The sequence below is a fragment of the Panthera pardus genome, unplaced genomic scaffold, assembly GCF_024362965.1.
Source record: "Panthera pardus isolate Hobbes unplaced genomic scaffold, ASM2436296v1 HiC_scaffold_26, whole genome shotgun sequence".
Lineage (NCBI taxonomy): Eukaryota > Metazoa > Chordata > Mammalia > Carnivora > Felidae > Panthera > Panthera pardus.
Genome location: NW_026526832.1, coordinates 22,430,356 through 22,444,143, shown reverse-complemented (window position 1 = coordinate 22,444,143; position 13,788 = coordinate 22,430,356). Strand labels below are relative to the sequence as shown.

Genomic DNA, 13,788 nt, shown 5'->3' with positions numbered 1-13,788 from the left:
CCACCCACCACTGCCCCATGTGTCCCTCCCATTCTAGATCTAAGTTGCAAAATGAAAGCATATGATCACTGAGGTGTGTGAGGAGTAACAAAGGAGTGCCCTAAAATCTAGGGAGGGCAGTTCTTATCCAGGAGAGCAAATTGCTGATGGTGGGATCTCAAACCATCTCATATTTGGGATGAGGCATTCCTGGCATGTCCACAGATCCAGGCCTGCCAAGCAGAGGGTGTGTCCCATACCTGAGGAGAAGGTGAGCCCAGGGAGTTTGGGTCTTCTGGCAGAACCCATGGGTCCTGTGTGGACGGGGCAACACCAACCTGCCCCACACTCCCACCCCCAGTGTTAGGTTCATGGCCCAACCTGACAAGGCTACCACTGCTCATTCCTGCCCTGCCCCATCTCCTTCCAAGGCCACGTCATGACCCAGACTACCCAGCAGCTTTCAGTACTCCATGTGGCTGAGTGGAGCAGGAGGCTTGGACCCCAAGAGCCAGCTTAGGACAGGGACAGAATGGCCATCTGTGGAGGACACAGCTTCCTACTGGTGACCAATGGCCACCCAAAAGAAGCAATGCCTCCCAGGGGATCCTTACTTATAGGGAAGAGGCCTAGGGATCACTGAGGTCTAGTCCCAAGACAGTCTGATGGTCAGCAATGGAAAGTGACCACCGGCTTCCCTTGGCCCCATGAACACCCATGTGGACAATGAACATGTATGTGCAGATGAGCTACATAAGGCCTCACTGCCTGGGGCCTCACCTCCTATAGATCTTGAGCTCAGCCAGCCAACAAAGCCTCCAGCCATTCCCCAAATATCCTTTGCCCAGCAGCCCCCTGCTTTCCACAGGGGGCCTCAAAGGGGGCCTGAAGGAACAGCTATAGCCATGCATTATAGGGACAGTGGTTCTTGCCAACCCTGGACGGCACCTGCCATGGTCAACACCCCATGTGCCTCCTCACATTGTCCCTGTACTCCTTGGCCATGTGGGCACCACTCTGTCCCCAGGACCCTCTCCCTGGCTCAGAATCTGGGTGGGACAAGCATCTCTCAGAAGCACAGCCATGCATGTCCCATCGGACTCATCACTCAGGGCCGTGGACTCCCCTGATGTTCCACCTGCCCAACACCCCTCCCCACAGGGTGATGCTGAGGGTTCTCAGGGTCACATGTCACATGGACTTCAGTGTGTGTGTGTGTGTGTGTGTGTGTGTACACAGCTGAAGTCCACCCCAGCTCTTCACTGAACTGGAGCTTGTCTCCTGGGTGGACAGGAGGGCTGGCCTGAGGTGGGCGCAGCAGTGGCTGGGGACCTTGGGAGAATGTGAGCAGCCCGACTTTGGCCCCATAAGCCCTGCCCTGTCTGTGGCCCAGCAGGACCTCTGCAGAGCATGAAAGGTGTGAGGAGGAACGGCCAGGCAGTGGCATGTAGGAATGAAGGCAGAGGCAGCAAAGACCGAGTAAGAGGTTGACCAGATGGCCCCTGAGGCCTGGGGTGTTAGATTTCTGTGGTTTCAAGTGATCACATAATGAACTAGTTTTATACTGAACAAAGTTACCCAAGCATGAAAATCTATCCCGACAGCAGAGGACTCGGTGTGTTAAGTCACTTGAAAAGTCACACACACTGTGTATGTCTCTGGGTTTGAGAAGAGTCTCTGCCAGCACCGTTCCCTGTCAGCTTTCCCTCCAGGCCTGGAGGCAGGGCTCCGCAGGCCTCCATCAGATGAGCCATTCCATGGGGAGGGCCCAGCGTGGCACCCTGGGAAGGGTGGCAGGATCACAGCTACATCTGTTCCCTGCCCCATCGTATCGGTATTTTAAAAGCGCTTGGTGGCCAGGCCTAACTGGAGAGAATGTGGCTCTCGTGGTCGCATTTCAGAGTCTTGCGGGGAAGGTGTTTTCCAGCCTCTGTCACATAAACTTTCCATGGGACTTCAGATGCCATCCAGTTCAACCCTCTTGTTTTGCAGAAGAGGAGCCTGAGGGCCAGAGAGGCAAGGTGGCGGCCTGTCAGTGACGGGGCGGGGGCACGCAGGTCCTCTAGCTCCCTGCCCACACAGGAGTCAGCCTCCCTCTGGGGCTAGCCTGCTTACTTCCGGACGCCTCCACTCCCTGGCTGCCAGCCACGGGGGCACCCAAGGGACCAGTCACAAGAGTCTCACCCCAGCCTCCTCAGGACTGGGGGGGAACACAGAGGTCATTTCCCAGCCACGTGGCAGAACCCGGCCTCGGGCAGGACCAGGCTCCGTGCAGGAAGCAGGACCGGTCAGAGTGGCCGTGGTGGGGCACCAAGCCAATCATCTCTGAAAAACCTGCCTCCTGACTCTTAACGCTCTGGGTGTCTTTCCTCCTGGTCACTTCTGTGGCGCTGTTATTTTTGCCTCATCTTATCTGTTTCCTTCCAGGTGCAGCTTTAGGGCGCGGCTGCCAGGCCTTAGGAGCCTTTGCAATGGTTTTGTATTTCTGTAGACACCAGATATAAACATATTTATATATTTGTGTCCCTCCCCTGCTCCCCCCAGTTCACAAGCCCGACGCACACTCTACACGCAGGCCACTCTGACCTCTGACCCCGTGTTCCATGTGGCAGGAGGGCCCCGCCCCGGGCCAGGTCCCAGGTCATGGCTGCTGGCTGTCTGTGGCGGAAGTCCTTGGTTGTTCCCCTTCCCCTCCCCCCCCAGCTCTAACCATTCTGTCCGTCTATCTTGTCTCGTCCTCAGTTTCAAAGCAATGTCATGAAGGGCTTCCTTTCCATGCCTAAAAAAGGAAACAATATGTTTTTGGAAATAGGTGGGGTTGGAGTCAGGGTTCCGGGACGGCTTGGGGCGATCGAGGGACGGCTCAGGATCGGCTGTGTTCACGGCCGGTTGGGGGCCTCAGTCACACCAGGGGCTCTCCCACTGGAGGCGGCCGGGCCCCGGACCCGCCCGGAGCCGGAGCCGGCAGTGGGGCGGAATCGTATTGTTTCCCTTTGAGGCCAGTCCTGGTCCTCGTCCCCATCCACAGCTCATGCTTTTTGATTTGCATCTTTTTTTGCATGGACATGCCAAGTAGTGATAAGCAGGGTTTTCTGTTCTTTTGGGCGTCTTTGGTCAGACTCTTCTCTTTCAGATCCCGTGTAAGGTCGTTAGGTTCAGGCGTGTCATTGCCGTGTCCCTTGAGTCCTAAAATGAAGGGCGTGACCGAGGCGTGCAGGGAGATCTAGCCCTGTGAGGAGGCGGCGCTGTGGCCGCGGGGTGGCAGGTAAGAACACCCTGGTCTCTGTGCCTAGGTCGGTGCAAGACGGCAGCCAGTGTGGCCGGGAGAAGCTGGAGCTCGTCCTGTCCAACCTGCAGGCCGATGTCCTTGAACTGCTCCTGGAGTTTGTCTACACGGGCTCCCTGGTCATCGACTCGGCCAATGCCAAGACGCTGCTGGAGGCCGCCAGCAAGTTCCAGTTCCACACCTTCTGCAAAGTCTGTGTGTCCTTTCTCGGTGAGCCTGGGGGGTGGGGAGAGCATGGGTCGCCTGGAGGGAATAGCACGGGTGGGCAAAAAATTTGTAAGCAGTGAGGATTCAGAGGGAAAGTCTGTGTGTCCACCTCAGGGTGGAGCTGGGTTTCACAAGGCAGCTTGAAGATGAAAATTCAGATAACTGCACCCCCTGGCACAGACCTGGACGCGTCCAGGCTAGAATCGCCGATAGCCAGATCTCGGGAGAGCCTGCCAGACTGATGCCTGGTCTAGAGGCCAGGTTGGGTGAGGCTGAGGCCCATGGGAAGTGGCGGGTGGGCATATGAGTGGTGTTACTGCTGGTGTGATTCTAAAATGGGAGCCTGTCACAGTTATAGAAGACACTGGAAGCCTCAGCGTGGCCCTTGCCCCCAGCCCAGGCCCAAGCTCTAAGGCTCACAGGCAGTGAGGATGCCTCCAAGCCCGGTACTGACACTCCATACCTCACGCTCTCCGTCCTTCTGCTGGGACCTGCGGGAGCAGAGGGAGGTCCCAGGACAGGAAGCATGTGACAGGGCAGAGGAAAACCCGGAAGGTACACCCACAGCTCCAGGGATACCGGAAATGGTCTTGTGGGGACCCTGGCTGCTAAAGGCAGGTCACAAGGACATGGACTTGGAGAGGGATCCAGAGTGTCAGGCGATAGGAACGGAGGGCCACCCTTCCAGGGCCCTGTGGTCAGTGGTCCTGTGCTCTTGCCCCCAGAGAAGCAGCTGACGGCCAGCAACTGCCTGGGGGTCCTGGCCATGGCTGAGGCCATGCAGTGCAGCGAGCTCTACCACATGGCCAAGGCCTTCGCGCTGCAGATCTTCCCTGAGGTGGCGGCCCAGGAGGAGATCCTCAGCATCTCCAAGGACGACTTCATCGCCTACATCTCCAATGACAGCCTCAACACGAAGGCCGAGGAACTAGTATATGAGACCGTCATCAAGTGGATCAAGAAGGACCCCGTGGCCCGTGCACAGGTAGTCCCCCACCCCACCCACCCCTTCTCCCTGTGTCAGGGACATAGTGCAGGGACGGCGTCTGGAGCCAGGGTGCAGGAAGGTGGAAGAGGCAGGACGGCCTGGTCAGACCATCCGCGGGGTGTACGGGAGCCCCGAGGCCCGGGCAGGGGGAGGCTGGGACTGCCACTGTGGGCAGCAGAGAAGCAAAGGGAGGGATGAGAGATGAGGGGTCAGCTGCCAGAGGGTTGGAAGGGCTGTGTCCCACCTGAAGGAGACTCAAGCCAACGAGCGGCTGCAGGGCCCTACAGGGCGAGGTTGGTGCCCCAGGGCCCCTGTGAGCTCAGACCGGGCAGGAGGAGACCCCTCCCCCAATGCTCCGGTTATGGAGAGGGTGGAGGGCACCTGGACCAAACAGAAACCACGCCGGAGATGGGAAACCACTGCACGCATCACAGGAGGGAAGTCCCTTGGAGGGGACAGCTGGGGAAATCGGAGCCAGGGTCCAGGGCAGAAGGAGAGGAGGGCAGGGTCCCCGGAAGGATTCCAGGATCCCCGGAATCAGAATTCGATCACAACCCAACAGGATCTTTGGGCCAGAAAGCACGTGCTGCAGGCCTTGCTCAGAATGGGACTGCCATGGTTCTCACATCTGAGCACCCCCCACCCCCAGGAATTCGTATGGACACAGGTAGTTCTCAGGAGAGCTCAGAGTCCACCTGGAAAGCAGCACAGGAGGCCAGGGCCCACAACACCCTGAGGCAGCTGAGTGATAGAAGACAAGGGAACTTCATTGCGTGTGGAGCGGGAAGCGACACAAGGGAGGGAGGGGTGGGCCAGGCGCTGGCATCGGTAGCACGGGGCCCTCCACCCTGGCCCAGCCCCTGAGCCCAGGGGAAGGGCGTGCTCTGGTCGGATGGGGAGGGGGCAAGATTCATTTCTGGAGAAGGCCGTCAGGTTGGGCAGCTATAATAGAGACTGCCCAATGCACTAAGACCCCCAAATCTGTCTCCAGCCCAGACCTCCGAGTGTCTACTGCACACCTGTGGCCAATGTCCCTCAAGCCCCTCTAATTCGTAAACCCCCAAAGCTACACACCTTCTTGTGTTGCTTCCTTCCATTCCACCCATTACCCAAAACAGAAGGCTGGATACCTCCCACACGTTCCACATCCATTGGGCCACACACTGCTGTCGCTTCGTCTCCTCACTCCCTCAGGAGAGGACCGACTTTCTCTCCCCATTCAGGACCCAAATCTCACCAGCATCACTGCAGTCGTCTCCCACGCGATTGCCCTGCTTCAGTCTTCCCCACTCCAAACTCATTCTGACCCTGCCACCTGATCGAGCGGTCTTCCTAAAGGACACGTTGGATCGTTTAATTTCTTTGTTTAAACCCCTGTGAGCTCGTCATCGACTCTGCAGGAAACACCACTCGGGCCTTGGCAAGGGAAGCATAGGGGTGGTCAGGCTCTGGCCTCCACTAACTTCTCCAGTCCCCTCTCCCCTGGCCACCACACCCGCCGCAACAAAGACCGTTTGCACCTGACAAGAATAAGCTCCAGAGAATTCCCCACGTGCGCCGATCTCCCCACCGTTCCCATGCCTCTGTGTTTGCTTTTGGCGTCCTCCCTCCTCTCTGCCTGAGGCCTGCAGAAATCTGCGATCCTTCCATACCCAGCTCAGGCGTCATCCACTCCCGCACTCCCAGACCCCCTAACTGTACTCCTCCCTGGAGCCCCACTAGTGCCTTTTATGTAATGGATCCTCCCCCCCCCCCCATTTTACTGTGTACACCTGAAAGTCAGACACTGGGTCTTCCTGGGCTTTGCACCCCCAATAAGGAGGGTCACCAATGATTTGTTGGATGAAACTAAAGCTGAGCAGTGAGCAAAAGGTTTGCCAGGCAAGAGGGATTTGAGTCAGTCCACGAAAAGCCTTCAATGCAGGTGAGAGGGGCCAGGGGCCAGGTGCCATTGAAGGGGTTTGTTGGCACTGGGGAGATGCAGGTTCTGACGGGGGTGACTGGCAAGCTTCACGGTCACCGTCAGCCTTCCCGGGCCGCCGCACCTGTTTTTGACTTCCTGCCCCATGTGCGCCTCACCAGGGATCAGGATGCTGGTTTCAGCCCCCCTGCAGCCTGGGGTGAAGCAGACGCCCGTGAGCTGGGCGGAGGCAGGAACGAGGTGCCGAAGAGGCAGACGGACGGTTCGCCCCAGGGTCAGCCGTGGCACATCCACCTCCCCCGTTCCTCTCCTCTGGCTGGTGGGAGCCCCCGCTCTCACCGTCTAGGCTGGGCTGAGCAGTGTCTACACTCTCAAGCCAAATACACACTGGAGTGCCCCCTGTACAGTACCACACCCCTCCTTCCTGTCTTCCCAGTCCAACTCGGCAGGGGTGGCTCCGTCCGTGTAACCTCGGTCGATCCCGTGTCTCCCCCACCCTGCAGTATGCCGCAGAGCTCCTGGCCGTGGTCCGCCTCCCCTTCATCCACCCCAGCTATCTGCTCAACGTGGTTGACAACGAGGAGCTGATCAAGTCGTCAGAAGCGTGTCGGGACCTGGTCAACGAGGCCAAACGCTACCACATGCTGCCCCACGCCCGCCAGGAGATGCAGACACCCCGAACCCGGCCCCGCCTCTCCGCAGGTACCGAGGGACATGCCCCAAACTCCCCAAATGCAGGTGCCATAGGGTCAGCCCCACTCTGGGTGGTCCCCTCCAGAGGCACCAGGCGCAGAGGCTAACAGCGTGGGGATGTGTCCGAAGGCCGTGCATCTGTATCCCTGCAGGTGTGGCTGAGGTCATCGTCTTGGTTGGGGGCCGTCAGATGGTGGGGATGACCCAGCGCTCACTGGTGGCCGTCACCTGCTGGAACCCACAGAACAACAAGTGGTACCCCCTCGCCTCACTGCCCTTCTATGACCGAGAGTTCTTCAGCGTAGTGAGTGCCGGGGACAACATCTACCTCTCAGGTGAGGCCCCCCCAGGGCTGGCTTGGGGACCAGGCAGGGACTTCCTAAGGGTTCCCCTCCCCACACCAGGGCTAAGGAAAGCCGAGGCCCGGAAGCCTCTACTTTGCAGGTGAAGTCTTCTCTTCCTGCCCCGGGGGCCGGGCCTGCCTGGCCGTGGGCCCCGCCTCACTCCCTGCTCGCTCTCTGGACCTCCCGTACTGCTCACAGGTGGGATGGAATCAGGGGTGACGCTGGCCGATGTCTGGTGCTACATGTCCCTGCTCGATAACTGGAACCTCGTCTCCAGAATGACGGTCCCCCGCTGCCGGCACAACAGCCTTGTCTACGATGGGAAGATTTACACCCTCGGGGGACTTGGCGTGGCGGGCAACGTGGACCACGTGGAGAGGTAATGAGGCCACAGTCACGAAAGCTAAAATCACTTTGCTCCTCCACCCCAGCACCAACCTGGCCGAGGCCGACTGGAGACGGGACATTTAGAGGGTGATAGTCCCAGGCTCTTCAAACACGGCAAAGGGAGAGGACCGAGGGTGGTGAGAGGGAAGCAGGAATGATGACGGCTGGCCCAGCCGCTGAGATGGGGCACTCTTGTCCCGTTCAGGGGTCAGACAAGCTGGAGGCATAGTGGTGCAAAGGCACAGGATGGGCGCGGCTGGCCTGACCGGGCAGCTAGGAGGCGCACTGGCACTGGAAGTCCCAGCCCAGAGCGGCGCTGAGACATGGGGCAAAGCTGCAAGCAATGGCCCAAATGTGTGCCACATCAGTGGCTGTGACTCCAGGTCCCTGCCGAGCGGGAGGTACCACACCAGGGAGCCCCTTCCTCCCTCTTTCCCACACATCCCAGGAAACCTGCTTGCCACACGGGGAACAGTCACTGCATGCAGGTCTGGCCAACCGTCTGGAATTCTCTAGAATACAAAGTAATGGGCCGGAGAGCCATGCGTGTAAACCTGCCCTCTGCTGGAAATCCCAGGCTGGCTTCCTCATGGAGGCCCATTTAAAACTGGCCACGCGTAGTGTAGGGATCCGGAGGAGGCAGAAGGGGCATAGGCTGGAGGTGGGCACTTCGCAGGGTGCAAAGACCATCTTTTCCTTTGAGCTGGAGCCCATCCTTGCAGAGGACGGACACTGTGGGGAGAAGCCACAGAAAGAGTTCAGGAAGGCTCATGAGTCAGCAGCAAACAGAGGAGGCCTCAGTGCAGTCCTGCCCTGTGAGAAACTAGTGCCCAGAGAGCCACAAGTCAGACTGAGCTCCTCCCCAAGGACCGGCCCAGGAGGTCACAGCTCCGGTCCCCAGAGCTCTTTTTCCACATCCTTCCCACGTGCTTGCCCACCACCCTTGGCCCACGTCATCAGCTGTCACAGAATGCACATCTTCCCGTGCGGCAGCTTTCTGCCTGTGGACCCTCACGTACCCCTCAATTTGTATTTTTTCCCTCAGTGGCTAATTGGACACTTGACAAATGTTACAGCAAAGATAGTTTCAGAGTGAGACGAGCTCTGGATATTCACTGTGGGCTTTTAACTCCCCCAAGTGGAGCCAGAGATGGCTCAGTAACAACATCTAATTGTCATATTGATTTGGAGATAATAGGGAATCCCTGTGTGGTTATGAGGATATTAATACTGCTGTTGAACCCGGGTCACCCCTGATGCTGACAGCCTTCAGTGGGACCCACTGCACGGCCATCACGTCCCAAGCCTTCCAGAAGCACCAGCTCCCAACCGTTTGTCATCCAATAATAAACACATGAAAAAGGAGACATTTTCTATGTAGGAGTAAACTGAGCTAGACCTGTCATCCTGTCTTGCTTTTGTCAGCTATTTTTAATCTCCTAAGATGCTGATTACTCATTTTGCAAACTTATACTTGTTGATAAATACAGGGATTTGTTCAAGGATCAAATGCACGAAGAGGGGGGGACAGGCTCCGCTCCCCCTGGGCTCAAGAGCAATTCTCCAAGGCCTGGAAGCAGCCTGTACTGGCCTTCCCTGGGGGCTGGGCCTTCGTTCCACTGTGAAATACCTGCCCGCTCGAGCACAGTGTGAGCAAACCACCCCGGGAACTTTAGGAGATGGGGAGCCCCCCAGGACAACAGGGTGCCCGGAGCCCTTCCTCAGCCCTCTGGTAGACCTCTGGGTGGTATGCATACCAATGGGGTGGAGGACACAGGCAGAGGAGACGCGCACTGCTTCCCGAGGAACGGAACGTAGCTGGAGCCCCTTTGGGCAAGGAATTTCTGTGCCACATGGTGGCGATGAGAATTCAGGGTGACAAGAAGGTCAGGGTAATGGGGACAGACACGAGGGTGCTTTGTTCCCCAGAAAGCGCTAATGGTACAAATTGCTCTTATATTGATAATGAATGAGATATATGGTACATTATAATTATATTACATTACTGTATTACAGGAATAGAGCAAGATTATATAATTATAGATTAAAACAACAGTGCCATAGACAAACCTGTATTATATCATTATATAAATAACTGGGTCTAATACTTCATAGCAATATATCGCACTAGCTGTGGTTACCGGATAAATGATAGCAGAGTGCCTCACTCCACAGGGTCATTTGCATGTCATTAGCATATCCTTCTCAAGCAGGAAGCTGACAGATTGAGCTGACGGAGGGCTTGTGGCTTGGCAATCAGCCACCTGGAATAACAAACTCTCGGGAAATTCGCATTTGGCGGAATGTGCCATTATACCGAAAGCCTGAAGACAGCCACATAATCTTCCACTGTCACCCAGCTCTTCTGCAGGAGCTCTTTGGATCTCTGCCATATTGGCTTAAAAAACAGATATCTGAACTTCTGACACTGTCCAAAAAGACACTTACTGCATTGCCTATTAAGCCACAGATCTTCGACTGGGGCTTAACTGAATCAGCGCCTGCTGCCCTGTAAGGTACTTCAGCCACTTCTCAAACCCGGAGTCTTCCCAGGCACGGAGCTGGACGTCCCATCCCTGTCCCCTCATCCCTGTCTCAGAGCCAGGAGCACTGGCTAAGAGAGGCCATCTTCTGGATCACTAAGCTGTGACCGTGTTATGGCCCGTGTCCCAGGGAGGCTGCTGGGAAAAAGTGGGCCCTGTGTGCTTCCCAGGAAAGTTGTGCTGGGAAAAACCCAGCCCACAGCGGAGGCCCCACCTTGGGTCCGGAACACGCGAAAGAGCCATGTGGTGAGCGGTAGATGGGCCACCAAGTGGAAGGTCCAGAGTGAATGCTGGTGAGACCAGCCCTCTAGGAACAATTAACAGAGACGCCGAGAACTGAGATCCAAGCTGTCCAGGAAGACCTCAGATACCCCAGTTCCTTGGCTGATCTGCTCCATCCCCAATCTCTCCCCATCAGCTGCTTCCTGTCACTTTTGTCCCTACCTTGTCCGGTACTCGCACTCTATCACTTCTCCATGTTCTTACTTTGCCACTTTGTCCTGTAGTACACGTGTCACAGATCTGTTCAGCCCTGACTCGTCCCCTTCTCCACGCCTACCCCCGGGGGCTGAACACTGGTGGAGAAAATCCCACCGTCCAGTAGATTGGCCCCATGACAAAGTGAAGTCGTCCAACGAATACTGGGTCCTTCATGCTGGAGGGTCCTGTCAGCGGTTTCTCTCTCTCTCAAGAGCGTGTGGTTCTCGTCTCCTCCTCCCCGATCAAGGCTCTGAGCCCACAGACTCCAATACTCCTGCCGGCACTGACTCCTACTTCACAGAGAAGGTGGAGCCCTCGATCAACAACTCTCTGGTGTCCCTGCCGTCACTTCTGCATATGTGCTGATGCTCACGCCATCCTTGCCTTCCTCTCTCCCGCCCACACGGACACCACTTCCCTCTCCACTCTGGACCCTACCTGCATCTCCCCACCAGGAGCCTCCTTTGATCAGCCCTCCCCTCTCTTTCATATATATTTAATCTTTTTCTTATCCATTTGGCCTCCTTCCTGTCGGCACATAAACACAAGTAAGCCCTTCCCCCTAAAATTAAAACAAAACCCGTGGTATGCCGTAGCCCGTTCATACTGGCTCCCAAGAGGTGACTACTACCTTTATAGGAATTCTGCAAGCCAGTTGTTAGCTACAGATGTTATTAAAAATAAAATCATATAAACTTAGAACTAAATAAGTTACACTAAAAACAAAGGAAATCCATACTCAAAACTCATCACTGCTTTTTTTTTTTTTTTAACTATATTTTGCACTGTCTATGCTGTGGAGGTGATATGTCCACTGTGTCTGTATATGGGTATATGGTGGATATTCTGACTGGCAGTGTCCTCTTCCCAATGCCACGTTCAGCCATGAGCCATCGGTAGCTTGAAATCAGCCAAGATGAGAGGATTTACATCACAGAAATCAGCAAGTGCTTACATATCAGGACTCTTTTCCCATAGCAAGCTTGTTTTTAAACATTTCTCAGCATACCACCGACAAAAGCCATCTCTTAGCTCCACATGCCTTCTTAGGTCCCACCTTCTCTGCCCCTTTCCCAGCTAAGTTTCATCCAAGAGAAGTCTCCCCGTCGTGTCTACTGCCTCCCTCTCATTCACTTCGTGATTCACAACTAGCTCTTGACGAGAGTGCCGGGAACCCGTCTGGGACTCCTTTGACCTCCTGCCATATCCCCCACCCGTGGAGCTGTGTGCCCCCTGTGCTGCCGCCACTTCCCCGAGGACCCCCTCAGCTCCCCTCTTAGAGGCCAGCATTTCCTCAGAGTGCCCTCTGCTCCTCAGTCTCACTCTTGCCTACGCAGCCCCTGTAAGCTCCTCTCCCTTCAGTTTCCAGCTCTGTGCCAACAGCGATCCCACGGCTGCACATCTAGGCCACAGATCCGTATATCCAATGGCCCACTGCACATCCCTGGTCTGTTACCCACAGATGCCTTAAACTCCCCATGAATAAAACAGAAATCATCACTCTCCTCCAAACTCCCCAACCTCGATTCCCTGTCCCCCGGGTAGCACCCCCTCCATCCGACTTCCCAAGCCAGAGACCCTGAGTCATCCTAGGCGACTCCACCTTCCTTAAGGGCAACATCAGTTCATGACTGAACCCTGTCAGGTCACCTCTCCTGTTCCCACCTCCTCTCATCCTTCCCTGGTCCAGCCCACTGCTTCCCCAGCTTCCAGCCCAGAGCCTGGGTACACAGGAGATGCTCAGTGCAAAACCGTCCGACAAAAGGGTACGAATGAGCTGGATAGAAAGGGATACAGGGGCCTAGAAGCTGGGGAGCTCTGTGCGAGCAGAAGAATGGAGACCAGAATCTGCACAGAGGCAAGAAAGAGCCCACTGGGGTTCAGGAGGAAGGCTGAGAGGGCTAGTTTGGGCCAGAACCTAGGTGATCTCAGGCTCTGCCAGTGATGCCAAGGGCAGGAAGCAAATGCTGGTGCCCCTCCCCGGCAATGTCCACTGCCTTGGTTGTCGCCCCTGCTCTGAGCAAGGCCCATCTTTGACACGGGGCTCTTTTTCTCCTCTCTCAACAGGTACGATACCATTACCAATCAATGGGAGGCTGTGGCCCCTCTGCCCAAGGCCGTGCACTCCGCAGCAGCCACAGTGTGTGGCGGCAAGATCTACGTGTTTGGTGGTGTGAACGAGGCAGGCAGAGCCGCAGGTGTCCTACAGTCTTACGTTCCACAGACCAACACATGGAGCTTTATCGAGTCCCCAATGATTGGTAAGAACCAGCTTTCTCCTCAGTCTGGGGCCAGTGCAGCATCCCCACCTCACTGTTTTATTTGTCTCAATATCTTAAGCCCAGAGGTCAAGCTAAGGCTGCAGACCCATGGCTGGGGGCTGGGAGGGGGAGGCAAACCCCCAGCCCAGGTGTAGCTGCTGATCCCACTACCTGGACAGAGGGTGAGCTAGTCCGTGTGCCAGATGCCTGCTGGCCCCGGGCCTTGTCCTGGGGTTAACCAGCGACACTGGAAGTCCTTCCAGAGCCCTTCCTCTGGAGGGCCTGCTGGCAAAGGAAAGGGTGGGGAGGGAGAGGCCAAGAAGAGATGCCCTGACCTGCCAGCCCTGCTCTTCTCACAGACAACAAGTACGCTCCCGCCGTCACCCTCAACGGCTTCGTTTTCATCCTGGGCGGGGCTTATGCCAGAGCCACCACCATCTACGACCCTGAGAAAGGGAACATTAAGGCAGGCCCAAACATGAATCACTCTCGCCAGTTCTGCAGGTGAGGGGCGGCAGTAACTCGGCTAGGGTTGGGGAGGCGGAGGGCAGGGAGGGAGAGACGACGGGAGAGGTTTGAGCACAATAGCGATTGCCCGCCATTCGATGACCAAAGCAATTCCCAGGCCCAGAGAGGCAGCCCCCTCCAACCACAGGTATGGATGTTAGTGCCAGGGCAGAGTGGGAAGCACCCAAGGGC

The 13,788-nt window shown here is 56.5% G+C and overlaps 1 protein-coding gene across 3 annotated transcripts in view; it reads left to right on the top strand.

Moving 5' to 3' along the window:
* KLHL29 (kelch like family member 29) overlaps positions 1 to 13,788 on the top strand; it is a 311,078-nt gene that overhangs the window by 293,219 nt on the left and 4,071 nt on the right. For 2 of the 3 annotated variants that reach the window (XM_019450763.2, XM_019450767.2), the window contains exons 7-13: positions 3,273 to 3,475; positions 4,198 to 4,457; positions 6,885 to 7,083; positions 7,227 to 7,409; positions 7,617 to 7,797; positions 12,896 to 13,089; positions 13,449 to 13,593. In XM_019450763.2, coding sequence (XP_019306308.1) covers positions 3,273 to 3,475; positions 4,198 to 4,457; positions 6,885 to 7,083; positions 7,227 to 7,409; positions 7,617 to 7,797; positions 12,896 to 13,089; positions 13,449 to 13,593 — 1,365 coding nt within the window. The remainder of the gene's footprint in view (positions 1 to 3,272; positions 3,476 to 4,197; positions 4,458 to 6,884; positions 7,084 to 7,226; positions 7,410 to 7,616; positions 7,798 to 12,895; positions 13,090 to 13,448; positions 13,594 to 13,788) is intronic. The other variant, XM_019450776.2, reaches the window with a different exon arrangement.